At 38.3% G+C, this 22,040-nt stretch overlaps 1 protein-coding gene across 1 annotated transcript; it reads right to left on the minus strand.

The window, feature by feature from the left end:
- Positions 1-6,715: 6,715 nt before the first annotated feature.
- On the minus strand, positions 6,716-21,460 carry LOC105441727. Its single transcript, XM_030987471.1, has 4 exons — positions 21,331-21,460; positions 10,142-11,677; positions 8,204-8,349; positions 6,716-7,022 (listed from the first exon to the last, which is right to left on the minus strand). The coding sequence occupies exons 2-4, from the start codon at positions 11,633-11,635 to the stop codon at positions 6,716-6,718; spliced, it is 1,947 nt and encodes a 648-aa protein (XP_030843331.1). The 5' UTR covers positions 11,636-11,677; positions 21,331-21,460.
- Positions 21,461-22,040: the final 580 nt, after the last annotated feature.

Genomic DNA, 22,040 nt, shown 5'->3' on the forward strand with positions numbered 1-22,040 from the left:
CATGAACTCTTTAAACTACCGGTATTGGTTTTATTGCAATGCTGCATCTCTGTGTTTAACTATTGTTTTATTCTCTGTGATTCTAACCATTTGAGTGTGTCACAGTGTTCTGTTTAGACTAATACTGTATGTATCACTACTAACTACTCGCTACTCGCACACAAACCTTCCGCAACACTGTCTGCGGAACATGAACGGTCTGTGGTGGGAAGTTAGCTGCACTACTGCGCCAGCTGCAGATCCGCTGCCCGCAAAATTACCAGGACTCGAAAGGTTCGCGGTGGGAAGGTAACAGGCAAGCTTTTGCCAAAAGAACGCTAGATCGGCTGCTAGCAAAATGAAAGTAACTACGATCGAGAACATCAAAGGAGTTCTTAACTTGTCAGTGAGAGAATTCTAAATTCTATTTGAGATGATATAATAAATTGGACCAACAGGAAAACCTCAGTAGATCTCTAATGACATACAAATGCTTGTTTATTTCCACAATTACCATAATCATCATGAATACCGGTATGTAACTTTGTAATTGTAAAACTGCATCATGCAGCTACAGAAGTTTTTTGAGAGAATACCAAATTTCAGAAAGGATCTTTCCAAAATTATAGCATGAAACAATGGTAAACAATGGTAAACAAAAATGTAACTGAAACGTAGAGGATTAAAAGGAAACTCATCTTTATAATTACAAATAATTTTTATTTGTGAAACTGATTCTTGGTACATGTATCATTAGAAAGGGTATTAACATTCCTGTGTGACTGGAGTAATTGATATTTAATCATTACCGGTATTCCTTCTGCAAAAAAAGAGTGGGCGAGGGCTGCAGCCCGGGATATTTCAAAATTGCCGATATTGGAGCCATCTCATATTGAGGAAGTAAAGTGGTATATTTCCATAGAAATTTCTTAATATTATTAGCCTTGTGTTCATAAGGAAGCTGAAGCTGCCACTAAAATAAAACGACTACAAGTAAGCACTCGCTATTTGCATTTGGTCACAAATTAAAACCATAGGACAGTTAAAAAAAGGATAATGGTCATCCCCGATAGAAGAATTAAGCCTGTATCGCTATGACAGGCTGTTCCAGTTGTTTGTACAAATGAACATTATAGGTGGGATGGGTGGAATTTGAAGGAATGAACTAAAAATCAAACCCTAACGGACCTATGAATGACGCATATGCACACGCACACATGCATAAACTCAACATATTATGACCAGAGACAAATTTGCATTTTCAACCATGTCTCTATCCTAACTATAGTTATCCAGCTATTCACACCTTTCCACAAGTATTTCAACCAGTTTTTAAACAGGTTTTTCAACAATCTCGATTTCATGAACAAATTTTGAAATGTTAGATATGTTACTTGTAATTGTCAACGTAGGGTTTTAAGAATACGCATGTATGCTTTGATGTTTTGGGAAATGTTGGCCTCACTCCAGGCCCTTTAACGCTAATGAGGCCGGGGGGGGGGCATTATGGCCCCCCCCCCCCCCTCCCCTCCATGAATTTTCTGATTGTTTGAGAACGCATACGGATGACGCCCTGCCGCTTACTGACCTTTTTTTTCGTGTCTTGCACATCTTTCAAAAACAATTTTTTTGAAAATCGGACGTACGGTTACAAAGTCATGTGACTTTTTGTCTTTGCATGTCAGCTGAATATCGCTCATTTTCGTGATTCGTGTACAAAACATATGGAAATATCATTTTTCCCTAAGAAGAGATAAAACATTGGTTATGTGGTCTTGGTTTATATTCAGGTGTTAAAAAAGTTTAAAAAACACTGCAATACATAAGAAATTATCAAAAGAAGAGATAACATAAGGAACAACCTGGCTATTCCAAACTTTTTTTTTTCCAAATGGTCTAACAAATACATGTAGTGAACAAGAATGCTTAAAATAAAGAATATATGATTTATGGGTAGAAATGTGGATTTCTATGACCTTATTTGCATAAACTACCATAAATTTTTCACAAAATTGAATACCATCATCTATACACTTCACTTGGCATGCATGCAAATTTTAGGGGGGCCATATTGCACCCCCCCCCCCCCGGTACGAGAAAGATCTCAAAAACCCCGCCCTCATTAGGGTTAATATTCGACTTGACGTCTAAATCTATTCAAGTATAATTGCTATCATTAGATTTGATGGTTTCATACTGCTTCCAAAATATAACAGCATATTTCACAGTGCAACTATTGCGGGACTTGATCATGTATACTCACACTGAGTTGGGGTTTCTTGTGTCGAGTATCCACCTATAAGTTAAAATGAGATAACTGTATATAAATTGATGCGCTTTAAAATAAATATGTAATTCAACATTGTCTGGTTGATCAATATTTACAGGAAATATGCTCAAATTATAAATACAAATGAACAGCTCAGAAGTTTTAATTTGACAAAGAGGGAGTAGGCCCACCTGTTTTAACCCCCCCCCCCCCCCCCCCACTCAGTGTTATTTAGGGTACGCATATACCCTACTTTCGAAAACACCCCCCTAAGTCCGGTGTGTAAAGTCAATACGGGCCGGATTTTTGTGTACTACGAGCCGGACTTCGGTGCGTGAAAAGTACCCCTTTACCGGACATTTTGGTAAAACACATGGTATCCCTCCGTTCACGGAGTGGGGGGGCCGGGGTTTTAACCCAATTTGGGGGGGGGGGGGACAAATGATTTGTTGTTAATACTACTTAAACGTGGCAGGCCTCAAACAAATGTGTCAGACGAGTAAATTGTGCCGCTCCCACGGTTCCACCTTTATACTGATTGAAGCCTGTGTAACAGTGTTTATACAGTCATTTTCCCCCAAACATTCTCGCTTTTTCGCCCTACAAAATGTTTAGGCAGTTACGTTACTGCTTTTTTGTTTAATTGTTAGATTAAAAGTTATGCTTTTCATTTCTATCCAGTAACCTTTTATGACAAAACATTACCATATTTCAGGGGACAAATGCCCCCATCCCCACCCCCGCCCCTACAAACACGATTTCCAATCTGGAAAAAGTAACTTAATTTTTTAATTTATTAAACTAACAATCGCGAGGTAAATTAAAAATAAAATGATCAGATTCTTGATAAACGTTATACATCGTGGAGAGATTTTCGTATAAGGTTACCCGCTGCTTGGTTAACCCTATGAAACAGTGATGTTTGCAGCTTATGAAGCCCAAATTCAACAATGAGGAGAAGATAAGAAAAAGCTCTAGTATCTCCAGTTAGGCATAATAGCTAAATGACAGTGGAGATTTTTTACAAATAAAAGTATGAAAGAAAATGTTGCCAAATTATTTACTTATTTTTTAAATATGTACTATAGATAAATTCATTGAAAACGAGTGTTACTAATTACACTAGAATATTGTGTAAATATATGTCTTGTCAAAATCAAAATTGTAATATTAACATGTACGTACATTAAGAAGAGTTGGAGAGAAGGGGAATGCCCATCATTAGCCCCCCCCCCCCCCCCCCCCGTGTCCACATGCAAATTAGGACTCGGAGCAGGTCATATTCTTGTTGAAATACATGGATCTGACTAAAATTGACTATTGACTACGAGTGACCCGACCCCCCCCCCCCCCTGGTATAAAAAATAAATAATTATATATCAATAAATTGATCAGCGAACTCGCCTTCTACTAGTTTCGTTCCCACTGCATCTAAATGTACACTCTTGAGTTTTTCAGCTAGAAGTCTCTTGTAATTAGTGCCATCCCTCTGCTTGACTCCCCAGCTGCAGATGACTTCCAACAGTGATTTGGACAAATCTAACAAGTTGTTTTCAAAAATCACTTTACTTTGTGCATAAGAGAAATCTAGAGCATTGCACAAGTGATAGTAGTGTTGCGGCGAAACGTCTTTTACCAATAACAGCAACTCTCTCTCTAAGTCCAAGCTCCACCCAGCCCTAACAGCAAAATTGATGAGAAAGAAAAGATAGCTCAATCTTCATACTGAGCAAAATAAGATTAATTGGTGCTATATGCCTATGATTGCATCGTGTACCATTTCTTTTGTCAGAAGAAAATTAATGAACTTATAATCACACATCAAATAAAGTACCGAAGTGCTAACGTCATATTCGCTCATCGTCTCAGTTACTGGTTGTAAACAACAGAAAATGTGCGTGAGGTTCACCACAAAATCATTCAAGCAATGAGCTTCAGCAGGGCAAATTTAGTGTTTCGGGCTGGTGTGATCACCACACCATTGCTTAGTCCAAAATTGTTTGGAACCAGCAGCCATGGCGACTTGGCCAGTATATGATATCACACTTCGGTACTCTATAAAGGATGTCATATTTAATACATCAAGTGCCTCTAAACGGATTGACAGTTTGCTTTAAATTATTGTCTTATAATACATGTATATATTTATGTAAATAATTTTGGTACGGTGAGATATTAAAGTCTATGCCTCATTTTCACTTCAATGCAACATATATCATTTTGGTTAGTTTGTGGAAGGGTCCATGGCTTTAATATTTGATGGATTTGGCTATTGGCCTAGTTGAATATCTAGAATTATCGAACAACAGAACAAAAACGAATTTAAGGAAGAAACACATAATATGACGTACATCATATAAAGTTTCAACGATCATTTAAAATAGGCAGATGATCACCTTACGTTTATGCTTAGCCTCCCTTAATCGAATCTTGTTACTACATTTTTTGTATTTTTTTTCAAACTCCTTTAAGGAATTAAAGTCAAGTGGACCAGTCTTGATTTTACACATCATCGTGCGATGGAATGCCCTGAAATCATTACCGCACCTAATATCCTCTTCTTGTGTCAGCTTGTTTACACGGTGCACCTCATCTGCAACTGAAGCTGCATAATGCAAAGAAAAAACAGGTATGGTTAAAGGTTGATCCAATAAAACAGTCAAAACAAGAAAGAATATCATGACATAAAACATCATAACGAGAGTTCCTTAATTTCTGTAGCCCCTATATTTCATCTCTACAGTTGTGGACATATTGCGACACCTATGAATGACACGTATGCACACGCACACATGAATACACTCAACATATTATGACTTGAGACATATTAAGCTTGTCAACCATGTCTCTATCCTAACTGTAGGCCTAGATATCAAGCTATTCACACCTTCCCCCAAGTAGTTTTTAAATCAATTTTTAAAAAGGTTTGTGAACAATCTCAACTTCATTAAGAAATGTTGAAACATTAGATACGTTAATTGTCAACATAGATAGTAATACACATGTATGCTTTGGTGATTGGGGAAATGGTGGCCTCACTGTTGGCCCTTTAATATTCGACTTGACATCTGAATTTATTCCAGTATAATTGCTGCCATTAGTTCTCTGAGTTCCATACTGTTTCCAAAATATAACAGCATTTCACCCTGTAACTGTTTGCAGGACTTGATCATCATGTTATACTCACACATCGTTGGGGTGTCTTGTGTCGAGTATCCACCTATAAGTCAAAATAGTGAGACAACTGTATCTAAATTGAATGCTCTTTAAAATAAATATGTTTTTCAACATTGTCATGTTGATCAATATTTACAGCAAATTATGATTAAAGTTAAAATAAAAAAGAACAGCTCAGAAGTTTGAATTTGACAAAGAGGGAGTAGGCCCACCTGTTTTAACACCGCCCCCCCCCCCCACTCAGTGTTATTTAGGGTACGCATATGCATGTTCCCTACTTTTGAAAACACCCCCTTAGTCCGGTGTGTAAAGTCAATACGGGCCGAATTTTAGTGTACTACGAGCCGGACCTTGGTGCGTGAAAAGTACCCCTTTACCGGACATTTTGGTAACACACATGGTATCCCTCAGTTCACGAAGTGGGGGGCCGGGCTTTAACCCAATTTTGGGAGACTTTTTTTAATTTTTTTTTTATAATACTACTTAAACGTGGCAGGCCTCAAACAAATGTGTCAGACGAGTAAATTTTGCCGCTCCCATGGTTCCACCTTTATACTGATTGAAGCCTGTGTAACAGTGTTTATACAGTCATTTCCCCCAAACATTCTCGCTTTTTTGCCCCACAAAATGTTTAGGCAGTTACGTTACTGCTTTTTTGTTTAATTGTTAGATTAAAAGTTATGCTTTTCATTTCTATCCAGTAACCTTTTATGACAAAACATTACCATATTTCAGGGGGCAAATGCCCTTATCCCCACCCCCGCCCCTACAAACACGAGTTCCAATCTGCAAAAAGTAACTGCATTTTTTAAAGTTATTAAACTAACTATCGGGAGGTAAATTAAAAGTAAAATGATCAGATTCTTGATAAACCTTATAAATCGTGGAGAGATTTTTGTAAAAGGTTACCCGCTGCTTGGCTGACCCTATGAAACAGTGATGTTTGCAGCTTATGAAGCCGAAATTCAACAATGAGGAGAAGATAAGAAAAAGCTCTAGTATCTCCAATTAGTCATAATAGCTAAATGACAGTGGAGATTTTTTACAAATAAAAATATGAAAGAAAATGTTGCCAAATTATTTACTTTAAAAAAATATCTACTTTAGATAAAAATGAAAATGATTGTTACTAATTACACTAGAATATTGTGTAAATATATGTCTTGTCTAAATCAAAATTGTAATATTCTTGTTGAAATACATGGATCTGACTAAAATTGACTATTGACTAGGAGTGATCCGACCCCCCCCCCCCGTGTCACGTAGGTCTACACATATACAAATAAATAATTATATATACATAAATTGCACAGCGAACTCGCCTTCTACTAGTTTTGTTCCCAATGCACCTAAATGTACACTCTTGAGTTTTTCAGCTAGAAGTCTCTTGTAATTAGTGCCATCCCTCTGCTTGATTCCCCAGGTGCAGATGACTTCAAGCAGTGATTTGGACACATCTAAGAGGTTATGTGTTAAAATCATTTTACTTCGTGCATGGGAGACATCTAGAGCATGGCACAATTGATAGTAGTGTTGCGGCGAAACGTCTTCTACCAATAACAGCAACTCTCTCTCCAAGTCCAAGCTCCACCCAGCCCTAACAGCAAAATTGATGAGAAAGAAAGGATAGCTCAATCTTCCTACTGAGCAAAAAAAGATTATTTGAATATTATTATATCGTGTAACATTTCTTTTGTCAGAAGAAAATTAATGAACTCATAATCACACATCAAATAAAAAGTACCAAAGTGCTAACGTCACATTCGCTCATCGTCCCAGTTACTGGTTGTAAACAACAGAGAATGTGCGTGAGCTTCACCGCAACATCATTCAGGGGCTGGAGCAGGGCAAATTCAGTGTTTGGGGCTGGTGTGATCACCACACCATTGTTGAGTACAAAATTGTTTGGAACCAGGAACCTTGACAACTTGGCCAGTATATGACATCACACTTCAGTACTCTAAAAAGGAGCTCATATTCATAAAATCAATTGCATCTGAATGGAGTGACAGTTTGATTTAAATTGTTGTCTTATAATATATATTTATGTAAATCATTTTGGTGCAGTGAGATACCAAAGTCTATGCCTCATTTTCACTTCAATGCAATAGATATCATTTTGGTTAGTTTTTGGTAGGGTCCATGGATTTAATATTCAATGTCTTTGGCTATTGGTCTGGTTGAATATCTAGAAATATTTAACAACAGAACAAAAAAGAATTTAAGGAAGAAACAAATGATATGAAGTATATCATATACAATTTCAATTATTATTTAGAAAAGGCCGATATTATCTCCTTACGTTCATGTTTTAGCCTCCTTTTTTAATCTACTCCCTGAAATACTAACGATAGATTACGCCTCATGTTCCAAAACATGCTACATCCATAAAACTAAGTTCCAAGAAATACAATTTGTTTAAATACTCCTATATTGCATTATCATTATTTTCCTGTAACTACTCGACTACATTTAAACATTTGAGAATTGGTCAGTTCCCAGAGCAGGCCATTGTTTTATGGATGAATCAAGTTCTGGAACCAAACTGAAGTGGATGTAGCATGTTAGGGTACTCAACATGCTAGAAACAGGCTAGAAGTGTTTACATACAATGTATATTTTCGTATAAAATTCAACTTTTTGACTGTATGCGGTCGACTAAAAAGAATAGTACATTCATAATGCAAAAATAGTCAATTTTGATAAAAAGTGGATGTGTCTATTGTTGAAAGTGAACTTTCATATGTCAATTGAGCTGAAGAAATATAAGAGACTTACGCTTCACGAGGGCCTGGGTTGAGCTCTACATCACCAGATTTCAAGAGGAGCAGTTCGGAGAGAGGAGGAATCTGTCCAGAGATCAAATCTGTCTTTGACTTCAAGGACGGTCCATGACAAGATGATGCGGATTCTCCCATCTGTTTCTATAACAAAAAGAGAGAAAAGACAGTGAAATAATTGATGATTGAGCATACATATTTCACTCCACCAGCACATTATCTAATGAGGAAATGCTTTTTTTTTTTTGGCCTAATTATGAGAATATATTTATTTATTTCTGTACAATTCTTCCATTTCATTCATCAAGACAATGGTCTTTAACCCTTTTGAGACAGTCATTCCATATGTTGTGGTTTGACCCAATATCCTTCGACCCAGAACCTAATAATATACCAGATGCATACTGTATAAAAAAGCAAAAAAATATGAACACAAATACTGTGTCCATTTCTATTGCATGACCATATTGCATTTGATAAGATATTAAGATTATTTTTTAAAGGAAAATAATTATTAAAATCCTGAATATTGGGAACAAGAAATATTCACTTATGTTTTTCTATCAAATATCGCAGGTTTCCAATTTCCAGACAAAGTTCCTTGAAATGTATATTGTTTTGAGAGACATTGAATCATATCAGAACAATGTAGCAGGGCAGGTCCAAGCTATTTGGATTGTGACGTACGGGACATTCAGAGACTTTAAACAAGAAATAACAACAGATGAAATTATTTATATGGCTATCTTTTGGTATGAGTCTGTGGCTATTATGGGCTAGTTCATTTGTGGAAAGTTTTAGTTCTGACCAATTCTTTGATTAATTTTTAATGTAATTAATGTGCTGCGTGACGTACGGCACGCAGCGTCCCGTACGTCACACAATATAAAAGTGAAAGCACAACAGCTCTTATTTGATTTTAAATTTACAAAATTAAAGAAAGCATTTCCACAGTGTTGGTTGGATAGATTAAGCTATGAATTTGAACAAGAATGTGATATTTCGAATATTATTGAAATAGAAACAGGGGATAAAGTGAATGTTTTTGTTATGAAAGTGAAAGATTACTATCGTTTGTTAATACGTAAAAAGTCAAGAGAACCAAATATCATTTACTTTTGGAATTTCTTTTTAGATTTGGATAATGACTTTGTTTGGAAGGATGTATTTTTATTTAAATTAAAGCAAATTCGTAATAATAAAGTTAAACAATTTAATTTCAAGATGATTCATAGGTTTATTGCCTCAAAAGAAAACTTATATAAATGGCAAATTGTTAATAATAATTTATGCAACTCTTGTGGACAAGGTGACTCAACTTTTCATTTTATGTTATATTGCAAGGATGTGACTTTGTTTTGGAAAATAATATGTAATTTGATAGTTAATCTATTCCAAAAAGAAATACAAACAAATAGACCAGAAGATAATAGTTGTAGGTATGGATATTGGGAACAAGAAATATTCACTTCTGAATATTATTTTAAATTATGCGCAATATGCAATTTATAAATGTTACGTTAAGAAGATTGTTAATGGTTCTGTTTACTACCCACATACTTTTTTTTTTTAATTCAAGTCGTTGCTAAGATTATTTTTAAGATATGAATGTGTTAGCAAAGAAAATAATACTAAGCTGGAAGAATTGTTGAATATACTTTAATTTTTAGCCTATGTTATGTTTCACTCAATCATTGAGTTATTACTATTATGGAAATAAAAACCTCGCTTGAGGATAAGAGGAAAAAAAAACTTCATGCTCCTCTACTTCTTGCTTACATATTTTGTCCTTCACAATATTTGCAATTTTATAATTACTTAACCCACTGACTACTGACATTTGTATAATTACCTATGGCTTTAATATAGGAACCATCTAGATCCAGTAAACTATGGGTTAATATAAAGGGATGATTGAAATAGTACTTGTACCCACCTCTCCATATCTGTCGCTGATGCAGTATTTTCTTGAGATGAACGGAACCACCATCGGACTGCGTTCGACTGCCATGGGAATACTGGTTTCAGTCTGTGACTCCTTGCAGCTCCCCGATGATGTCTGATGCTCCTTGAAGACTTCATCATCAGTTGCTTCCTTGGTGAAAGTATCAGGTTGAGGATGTTGATCTTTGCCCACGAAATGAGGTAGTTTGTGACTCTCTTCAGAAAATGGCTCATTTTGTCTGTCAGGTTCATGGCAACAAAGGTCAATTGAAGGAAGATCTTTGCTTGCATACACAGTTGGTTTTAGGAGCTCCACCAGGAGATCATCACATGGTGCAAAGGTTTGGCATACTGTGGTTCCTGAACCAGGTGATGGTAGCTCTTTCACAGAGCCATCTGATTGGGTTTCATGGTCTTTGATGTTAGAAGTCTTTATGATGAGATAAGCATTCAAATCATCTGTTGGAGTCCGAAGGTCTTTCGTGGACGAATTGGAGGATGTGAGTAGCTCCATCACGGAAGCGTCTGACAGACTATGACGCGGTGAAATTGAAATATCAGACATATGCTGTTCTTCAGAATCACCAACTTGGGTATCATGCTCTATGCTTTCATCATCTGATGTACATGTACGTGCAAGCTGCTCTTCAATATAGTCATCGTCCGGCTGTATTAGCCGTTTAATGTTGGTCTTATTTGGACTTAGTAGACTATTGATTTTTGAATCATTTGATGTGATTAGTTCCTTGACCTTAGAATATTCCGACGTGATTAGATCTATGATGCTAGAATCATTAGGTGTGATGAGATCTTTGATACTGGAAGCATTTAATGAAGTTAAATCTTTTATACTACAATATCTTGGTGTAATTGGATCCCTGATACATGTACTAGAATAATTTGTTGTAAGTAAATCTTGGATTCTTGAATCATCATTTGCCTTGACTAGATCTTGAATTCTAGAATCGTCATTTGCCTTGACCAGATTTTTGATTCTAGAATCATTTGTCGAAGTTAGCTCTTTGATACCAGAATCATTTGGTGTGATTATATCTTTGATAGTCGGACCATTCAATGAGTTTAGACTTCTGATGCTACAGTCATTTGGGGTAATGAGTTCTTTGATGCTACTACCAGAAGGAGTGAGTATCTCCTTGATATGAGAATCACTTGCTGTTAATAAATCTTGTATGCACTGATCACATGAAGTTAGTAAATCCTTGATAACTGATGAATTTCCTGATGACCGAATGTTCACAGTTTTATGAGGACATCCCTTGGGATCAGGGCCATCTTGTCTGCTTTTGTCATCTTCAGACTCCTCTCCAGAATCACCCCTTTTTGCTTCAAGTCTCTCGCAAAGAACCTTCAGTCTTCGAATCCTTTCTTTAAGCAATCTTTCTCTCCTCTCCTGAACCTCATACTCCCTAATCCAATGAACGAATGTTCCGATTCGGACCCTCCACTCACTTAGTGCTACAGGCATCTTGGCAAATCGATTGAGTCAGTCAGAAGAACAAGCCACGATCTGGAAGAAAATAATGGTAGGTGAGCCTACATTAAGTAATGAAACATACCATTGGTAATGTCCACACTTATACAGTAACACATTTATGGACAATGGTCAAGTGAAAGCGCAATTAAATGACAAGAAAGAAACAGTAGTTGATCTGAATTGCCCACATTGTTTCATTTTTAAAACTACATGTACCTGGTAAGTTTTAGTATGAGAAGTAGTTGTCGTAAATAGGAGCAACTAGTTAGTAGTTGTAGTAGTAGTAGTAGTTGTTGTTAATTTTGCCATGCTCGCATTGCTATTTGGATTGGTGGATGTTGAAGGCGGCCCCAAGCCCCCTGGAGGTAATATACCCCATTTTAACAACTTTAGATCTCCCTTTCCTGTAAGTGATTCCTACTAATTTTGGTTAGAAATATCCAGCCATAGGCTTTCAAGAAGAAGAAATAAATGTGGAATTACTGCCACTGAGGAACTTTGGGAGATACATCAAATACAATCAAAGATCAAATGGAACAATTTCTACAATTTATTTGACAGTTTTCACGATTTGCGTCTGCACATATTTAAAAGTTTGTTGTGATTGCATTCCTGTCTGCATGGTGCATATATATTCAAGGCTACCCCAAGCCTCCTTGGAGGTACGTACCCCTTTTGAACAACTTTAGATCTCCCTTGCCTGATGATGATTCCTACCAAGTTTGGTGAAAATCTGGCCATGCAATTTTTTTTCAGACAAAGTCAAAAACGTAAACCAGAGGGGTATTTTCTGGGGGATGGGGGAGGGGTGTTACTCCCAGTAGGGGCCTCACAATAAGGGAACTAACTTTCATCCCATTTTGCACCAGGAACATAGCATTTGTTGAAACAGTAGGGCAATTTGAGGGTGCTGTTCCCAAGTACCCAGCAGAGGCATGTATAAAGTTAGGTCTTCTTCAGATGAAAATTATTCCTACACTGTTTAGCCAGAATCCATGCCAACATTTGGTATGAAATCATCATATCTACACTTCTTGATCTATCAAAATATGAATTTTATGAAATAAAAAATGAGGGTAACCCGGCATTTTGAAGATTCAAATGGAACAATTTCTACAATTTTTTTAACAGTTTTCAAGATTCGCGCATGCACATATTTTAAAGTTTACTGTGATCGCATTCCTGTTTGCAGGGTGCATATACATATTCCAGGCTACCCCCCAAGCCCCCTTGGAGGTATGTACCACATTTGAAGAACTAAAAACTCCCTTGCCTGATGATGATTCCTACCAAGTTTGGTGAAAATCTGGCCATGCAATTTTTTTTTCAGACAAAGTCAAAAACGTAAACCAGAGGGGTATTTTCTGGGGGGATGGGGGAGGGGTGTTACTCCCAGTAGGGGCCTCACAATAAGGGAACTAACTTTCATCCCATTTTGCACCAGGAACATAGCATTTGTTGAAACAGTAGGGCAATTTGAGGGTGCTGTTCCCAAGTACCCAGCAGAGGCATGTATAAAGTTAGGTCTTCTTCAGATGAAAATTATTCCTACACTGTTTAGCCAGAATCCATGCCAACATTTGGTATGAAATCATCATATCTACACTTCTTGATCTATCAAAATATGAATTTTATGAAATAAAAAATGAGGGTAACCCAGCATTTTGAAGATTCAAATGGAACAATTTCTACAATTTTTTAAACAGTTTTCAAGATTCGTGCATGCACATATTTTAAAGTTTACTGTGATCGCATTCCTGTTTGCAGGGTGCATATATATATTCCAGGCTACCCCCCAAGCCCCCTTGGAGGTATGTACCACATTTGAAGAACTAAAAACTCCCTTGCCTCATGATGATTCCTACCAAGTTTGGTGAAAATCTGGCCATGCAATTTTTTTTCAGACAAAGTCAAAAACGTAAACCAGAGGGGTATTTTCTGGGGGGATGGGGGAGGGGTGTTACTCCCAGTAGGGGCCTCACAATAAGGGAACTAACTTTCATCCCATTTTGCACCAGGAACATAGCATTTGTTGAAACAGTAGGGCAATTTGAGGGTGCTGTTCCTAAGTACCCAGCAGAGGCATGTATAAAGTTAGGTCTTCTTCAGATGGAAATTATTCCTACACTGTTTAGCCAGAATCCATACCAACATTTGGTATGAAATCATCATATCTACACTTCTTGATCTATCAAAATATGAATTTTATGAAATAAAAAATGAGGGTAACCCAGCATTTTGAAGATTCAAATGGAACAATTTCTACAATTTTTTAAACAGTTTTCAAGATTCGTGCATGCACATATTTTAAAGTTTACTGTGATCGCATTCCTGTTTGCAGGGTGCATATATATATATTCCAGGCTACCCCCCAAGCCCCCTTGGAGGTATGTACCACATTTGAAGAACTAAAAACTCCCTTGCCTAAGGATGATTCCTATTAAGTTTGGTGAAAATCTGGCCATGCGTTTTTTCGGGGGAAGAAGTTAAAAATGTAAACCAGAGGGCATCCTTTGTTTGGGGTGGGGGTACATTTCCCAAGCCCCCTCCCACTGAAGGTGTCAGTAGCATATCATTTTATTTGATATCCCTCTTCCTGAGGAATGCTTCCTATATCAACATGATTCTTTTTTATATAATGTTCACAAATGTATAATTATTGCCATAGGGGGACTTTGAGGGATGCTGCCCCCAAGTCTGCGTGGGGGCATATCCACCCTTTTCTGCAGGTGATTCCTACAAATTTTGGTTGGAGCCCAGGAGGGTTGGCGATTTCCAGGGAAATACCCATACATGTACCACTGAACTTGAATAATGTGAAAGAACAAACATAGCAATCTGACTGAATTCTATCATGTTAAATTTTGTTTTGTTTGGATATTATATTTATATCTTAAAGATCCTAATTCAAGATATGCTACTCCACCGTCTCCAGTTGGCTACCCATGAGCTGTCAATCTCCCAACAGTACATACATCTACAGGTGTATGTACATATACATGGGTTAAAACCACATCATACAGTTGATTTGAAATGTTCTAAATCAACATACAATAAAAATTGTGTGGCTTGACTGGCACAATAGTAAGGAAATACTGGGAAATACCCATACATGTACATGTACCACTGAACTTAAATGATGTGAAATAGCAAACATAGCAATCTGACTGAATTCTCTCCTCTTGAAATGTTTATACCCTAAATGTTAGAACTTCCATATAAAAAGGGGGCTTGAAAATGTCTTTAAGTGGGAAAACAACGACTATTAGTTGTCAAATCGACTTAAGAGCTATAGAGCCAGTAAGTAATAGTCTGATTTTCAGACCATTGTACCTAATGGTCCTACATTTTATGCTGCACAAAGATTCAATCAGTTCAATTTAGGCCATTATAAGAAGTGGGTTATTGATGTAGACAAATGCTCATGTACCCTTTACAGCTCATTTTATGTTTACCAAAGAAGAAAACAAGCTAGTCATCACTCAAACGTGTCTGACAGTGAAGTCTAGCAAGTAAATGGGTTTCCTTGCATAATTCGAATATTAGGACACTGCTAACGTTTAAATTTCACAGATAGGATAGGACATACATGACATATTCATAATTCCTGCAAAGTTCTATAGAATTTGATGTTGGCTGCAAAGGGACATAGTATCTTTAAAGGGCAAGTCCACTCCAAAAATAATTTACTTTCAATAGAAGCAGAAAAATTAGACAAAGCCAATCAGAAAAACTATGAAAATCACAAGACAAATAAAATTGGCAACTCTCTCTGTTGTTGTTGTCCCTCCGCTTTTCGGAGATCAGTGAGTTTATCGCATTCGAAGTAGTAGGCTACTGTAAATATGTTATAAAATCCTTAGTTGGAAGGTATGGAGTGCAGGCGATGGGCATGAATTTAGTAAAGATAGTGAAGCGTCATCTTTAAAATAGAATCATTCACAGTGTAGGGAAGGGATGGATCATATGGCAAGAGAATAGCGCAAGTCTGATGGGAAGGGTCCTGGCTGTTGAGCAATGGTGTATTTGGTGCAGAGTCGAGGGCATTATACAGGAGTCTACTGGCTCTGTCGATAAGGTCTTCCAGTAGGTTCACAGTAGTCGAGCAGGCGGCCACAGCGTGAACTACGGTATCCTCCTCAAGATTACATAGAGGACACTTTGTGTTGGTTGCTTTCTTAATCTTGGAGAGAAAGGTTCGGGTGAGGTACAATGTAGGTTGATGTGAGGAGCTGTGCTCTTATGGTCAGTGCCTGTCTGATTATTGTTGATGGTGGGTCTTTGGGGTAGAGGTTCCTTGGATTGATGGATTTTCCATGCCACAATGCGAGGGACGACTTGGAGGCAGCTCCTTCCTGTGTAGCTTCCTCGACTGCAGCAGAGATTGAGTTCTTAACTCTGCGCTTCCAGAAGACGTAGGGAATGGGATTTGTAATAAGGTCCTCAATGGTTGGAAGCTTGTACATAGCCATGATACCTTTCAGGCTTTTTACTGAGGGAGTACCGATGCTGAGGGCAAGAAGAAAGGTTCACCGTTCGAATCTGGTGGAGTCGAGGTCCAGTAGTTGACCAAGCAGCAGTAGCTTTTCTTGGCCAATTCGTTGGCTGATTGGTATGAGGCCTGTTAGGAGGGAAACAGTCTCATCCACAGGAACGCCTAGGATACGCTTGAATTGATGGGTCTGTGCACGGTTTAGTTTGGATAACGTCGACTTATTGAGGTGTAAGATAGATGTTCCGTAGAGCATCCTGGGGATGCAGTAGATGTTCCAAAGGCGTACTGAGAGGAGAGCAACAAGACCTAGCGTATGGGCCCCTGCACCGCAGAGGGCGTAAAAGGCATTAAGACCCTTTGAGATGATGCAATCAGTCAGATCAGTCTGAGATGATGACTGTGTGATCCCAAGATGAACGCGAGAGTCTTTACAGGAAATAGTGAGGTCACCCATTGTCCATTCCTGTTGGCTGTCCGACTTACGAGCATTCATCACCACAACTGCACTCTTGGCGGGATTGATTTTGTAGCGCCACTCTCTTGTGTAAGCTTGGGTTGCCGTGATAATCTCTTGCAGCTGTGATGGTGTGTTGCTGATCAAGGCGACATCGTCTGCAAGCACAATGACACCGGAGTAGCAGCCATTACATGTAATTATGCATCCTAGCTGACTGTCTCTGAGCTTCTTGATCAGACTATCGACGAACAGAGTATATAGCGTGGGAGAAAGGACTCCACCTTGACGAACACCCTGTTGGATTTGGATGGTTCGTGTGACCCTTCCATCCCAGAGGACTTGACTTACCATTCCATTATACAGGTTGCGTATGATGTGCTGGATGTCCTGATCAGCTTCGGAATTCCTTAGCTTATGGAGTAAGGCAAGGTGCCAAACTTTATCAAATGCTTTCTCTGCATCCAGGAAGCAAATGTACAGGGGTCTCTTTGAAGCTCCTGTGATCTCGATTGTGAGTTGAAGGCACAACGCAGTCAGTTGGCATGAGAAGCCTTTGCAGAAGCCGAACTGTAGTTGGTCGGGGATGTCTTTGATGGACAGCTGCGCCTCGAGGCGAGGCCTGATGCAGGTTTCGAGCAGCTTTGTGAGTGTTGGAGTTAGTTGTGCCACTGTAGTTGCGAGGATCCTGAGTACTTTTTCCTTTGCCTTTGAGGAAGGGCAGAATGATTCCTGTCTTCAGTGAATTTGGGCAGTGACCACTTTGTAGGATTGCATTCAGGAAGAGGAGGAGTCTTTGTGCGATTATGCCGAGATGTTTGATGTGTTCTGAGCTGATATTGTCAGGGCCGCTGGGTTTTGCCTGGTTTGAGTGAATCAATGGCAGCCTGGAGCTCAGGATACTTCAGATGTGAAATGTGATGGTACTGGGATGTTGAAGGGTCTTTCATGGGGGCACATTGGGTACTCTCAGCAGGCATATCTGCACAGTCCTTGCTTTCCTCAGATGAAAGGAGGTGGGAGGGATTATATGCCAGGTCTGTGAAATACTTGTGCTATCCAAGTATGTGGCCATCATATTCAATGGAGGTAGTTACGTTTTGCTGCTTGTTACTTTGCTCTTCTTTATCAGATGGTAGAAGAGTGTTTGGTCCGAGCGCGAGGCCTCTTCAACTTGCTTTTGAAGATTACGTCGTTGGATGGCATTTGCTTGTCTCAGGCAGCTCCTGAACGACTTCTTCTCTCTCAAGTGATCATTATATCTTCTTCCTGTCTTAGCACTACTTTCCTTCAGCCAGGTTTTTCTGGCATTCTGGGCAGCGTCGTAAGCTGCTTGAACTTGTGGTGTCCATTCAGGTTTGCCCTTTTTCTTCTTGGAGAGAACTGTGTGCGGGAGTGCTAGTGAGGTCATCTGCATTGTCAAGATGAATTCTTGCAATAGTCTGTCAATCGAGGTGTCATCAAGAAGAATTGAGTTGTTGTTTTGAAAGATGAGCAGTGCTATTCTTTCCATGGGAGTGGTATATTTCTCCTGTACCATTTTGCGCTCTATAGTGTGCCATTTGATTTTCATCCTGTGCAGGGGAGTGCTCTGCAGGTTGTCACTGAGGTCAGTTCGTCTTGCATCCTTGGGTTGAATTAGACGACTTGTGATGACCAAAAGATGATCTGAGGTGTTAGTCATTTCATTCCCAGTTATCTTGGTATTAGAGTACAAGGGAAGCTCATTAGTTGGCACCAGAAAGCCAACAATGCTGGATTTATGTCTTCCATCATCTGTACAGTACATGTAGGTATGGTCATTCTCATCACAATGTGCGGCTGTGAGGCTCGTGGATGCATGAAGTCCTTTAAGATAGAACCTGTCTTTTTGGTCTGGTTACTGGTAACAGTATCTGCGTTGAAGTCTCCCAGAATGTTGTTGAGGAAGATGAGTTTATGAGGTCATTGCCTCACTATCCACTAATTGTTTTATTTATATTGTTAATATGAATTTCTGATTTTCACCCTAAAAAGAATCATATTTCCTCACACCAGCATCCAAGTTATGTTTTCATGTGGATGCTGCATGGAGTAATTTGTTTCAGTTAAATCATGAAAAATGTGAAGTTTTATAAAGTATTTATATTAAAATAATAATAATTATATTTGCTTATATATAGCACCTGACAATTTTATCAGAAGTCTCTAAGCGCTCTACAATAATGTAGCATAAATACCCTGGCCTTATGTACCTCCTTATTAGTTATCTGATTTTACTCAAATTTTGTTTGCTCTGTTTCTCTTGTTTTTCTGCATCTATTAAATGCAATTCACTTTTGGAGTGGATTTGGCCTTTAATACTTACCCCTAAAATCTAATCAGGTTGTCTTTATATGGTGATACAGACTATACTCACGTTTGAAACTTAATCTCTAGTTGTGCTTCAGATACCACGATATAAAGTCTAATACTTCACCTGTATGACCTTTGCCTTCATTTTGTACTTACTCCAAAAACCTAATCAGATTGTCTTCCTATGCTGATACATATTGTCACCAAGTTTGAAGAACATATACCTCAGCCTCAGGTAGTTCTTGAGATATTGTGATAACAAGTTTAATACCTGTAACTAGATTGACCCCTATGATCTTTTACATTTGACCTTTGACCTACATACCCCAAAATCTGGTCAGATTGTCTTCCTATGTTAGTATATATACATGTATACCGTCATCAGGTTTGAAGTTCATATACTCAAGTAGTTCTCGAGATATCGCGATAACGAGGATAATTAGGTCTACCTGTAATTTCAGAGATTGACCCCTGTGGCCTTGGACCTACATAAATGTATATCCCACAATCCAATCAGATTGTCTTTCTATGGCGATACATTTACATAAAAACAAAACGTATATAATATGGCTCCGGCACCCCCTTCTCTTCTGTAGGTGGAGGTATTATATTTAAAAATCTTTTTAATTTTTGTTTTAATACTCTGTATGTATTGTATATGTTTTTTGTGAAGAATGAAGTAAATACCATACCATACCATGATCAATGGGTGCATCCATACTACCCCCCCCCCCCCCCTCCCACATACCCCTCCCCTTCCTGAAGACAATCAACATCAAAACAAATCAACTCACTAAGCATGAAAGAACGATAAAGCACCAGAAAAAAGAGACTTTCGTTTACAGCAAATCTTTACAACATAATCAACAACAACAAAACAAAAAAATCAAACAAACATTAGGTACAGAATTAGAGAAGCCTTACTCTTTACCACCACGATTCACGAAGCCCCCAGCTAGTACAGTAACCAGTAGACCGAATTTTCCGTCTCTTTCGTTCGTTAGCCTCTTATTGGGGTAGGGTCGGCCGGCTCTCTCTTTAGAGACGGAAGCCGTTTATACACATGTCCTTGCTAACGCCACGGCCAGTCCTGGTCGTAGCGTTTTGCCCCCAAAATCCCCCAAAATGTCATTTTACCTCGAGCATGTTATATTGTAAATTAGGCCTAGGCTATAATAAATCAGTTCCACTTACCAACTTGACTGAAATAATCAGTTTAATAGTCCCTTTTTAGGAAATTATGGGTCAAAATCGGAATCCATGTTGAAAAAGATTTTCAAAATGGATTTCGATTTTGACCCATAATTTCCTAAAAAGGGACTATTAAACTGATTATTTCAGTCAAGTTGGTAAGTGGAACTGATTTATTATAGCCTAGGCCTAATTTACAATATAACATGCTCGAGGTAAAATGACATTTTGGGGGATTTGGGGGGCAAAACGCTACGACCAGGACTGGCCGTGGCGTTAGCAAGGACATGTGTATAAACGGCTTCCGTCTCTAAAGAGAGAGCCGGCCGACCCTACCCCAATAAGAGGCTAACGAACGAAAGAGACGGAAAATTCGGTCTAAGTAACCAGTAGTGGGCCTACGGTACTTGGCACTTGGTTGGCATATATGTTTGAATAAGCTATAACGTATGGCTGTGTGACCAAAGTTCGCGCGTGACCAAAGTTCGCTTTCTCAAAAAATCGGTAAGATTTCGAAAATCTGATATCACCAATGGAAAGAGGATCATAAAATTACCCAGAAACGAAATTTTCTTTGGAATTGGGTGCGAAATTGTGAAAATATTGACAAAAGATCGGCACATTTTGCAGTTATTTGCGTCCGTTCCGAAAAATTACCAACTTACCGATAAGGGTCTGGAAATCTTCATTTTGAGAGCAGATATCCTCAAAATTGTAAGTAATAAGTGGTACCGTCTGGTTGTATGATATTTTGCCTTGCAAATTATGAAATTACCTTATTTTTGATGGATCGTATTTTTGTATAAATCAGCTGTAAACCCCCGTGCGTGAACTTAGGTCTCGTTGTTTTTATGACTTTTTTTAGATGCAGCGCGCATGCACGATCGGACATCGAATTTTTAGATCGCGATATCTCCGAAATCCTTCGACGATAAATGTTGTAGTTGAACCAATTGGTAGTAAAATACTTTGCCGTCCATTTGGTAGTAATTAAAATAAATAAATTTGTGTAGAATATGAGAAAACATGGATCGAATATCACATTTTCTAATTTGTTCTAAAATCTGCGCGAACTTTGGTCACCCCTTCATACAGGTACACGTTATACCAAAATCAACTTAGATTAGAAGTAAAGACTCAAGTAGTCTAACTCTTTTCTTTATCATTCTCCTAAACGCATTTGCTTGAATACACGCAAGACAAAACACTCACCGTTAACGCCAATGTCAAATGTTGGCATGTATTGCTCCATTGGCAATAGTAAATGAATAAACTGAATGCAGATTGAGAAAACCAGAATGCAAGGCCGCTACCCTCGAGTCAAAATAGTATTCCCCGCATGTGAATAAAGGTTCATGATTATCGGGGCGAAGAATACAGTGGAAGACGAAGAGCGATGTTTACATCGAGTCATTACACTAAATCAACTAGTCTACCATCGGAGGAAATGAGACTCCAATAACTTTTTCTTCTATGGAAATCCGTTAGAAATTTTTGCTATTTCCATGGATCATTTGTTTTTTTATCGAACATAATTTTGATGTGCAAGAATTATAACGCGATACAACCTTAATACCATGGACGTGGTAGAAAAAATGTGAAAGTCGAGCCGAGCCTGCATACATGTGCAAGATTGTCTCGAAGGGTTGCCCTAGTCTGCAAGCACAAACCCTGGTCAGTCGTAAAAGTGAGTCTGCACTATAAGACTACCATATGCCATGTACTGTAGCTGCTCCTGACACAACCTTCTTCTTCTTCTTGATTTGTTTTTGTTTGGCAATCAGTCACAGTTGACTATTTTTGCCACACACTATTTTATTAATTATTTATATATATACATATGTACAATTTCATGTCATAAATGACTATTTTTAGGATTCTTTCTCTTTCCATCCTCTTTCCTTCCTAGCTGGGCTAGACTT

This window comes from Strongylocentrotus purpuratus, unplaced genomic scaffold, assembly GCF_000002235.5.
Source record: "Strongylocentrotus purpuratus isolate Spur 01 unplaced genomic scaffold, Spur_5.0 spur5_scaffold_16, whole genome shotgun sequence".
NCBI lineage: Eukaryota > Metazoa > Echinodermata > Echinoidea > Camarodonta > Strongylocentrotidae > Strongylocentrotus > Strongylocentrotus purpuratus.

Coding starts and splice junctions, on each gene's coding strand:
- LOC105441727 (XM_030987471.1), bottom strand. CDS start 11,635: ATGCCTGTAGCACTAAGTGAGTGGAGGGTCCGAATCGGAACATTCGTT. Junction 8,350..10,141: donor TCAGCGACAGATATGGAGAG/GTGGGTACAAGT, acceptor TTTTTGTTATAG/AAACAGATGGGAGAATCCGC. Junction 7,023..8,203: donor AACCCAGGCCCTCGTGAAGC/GTAAGTCTCTTA, acceptor TTTTGCTGTTAG/GGCTGGGTGGAGCTTGGACT.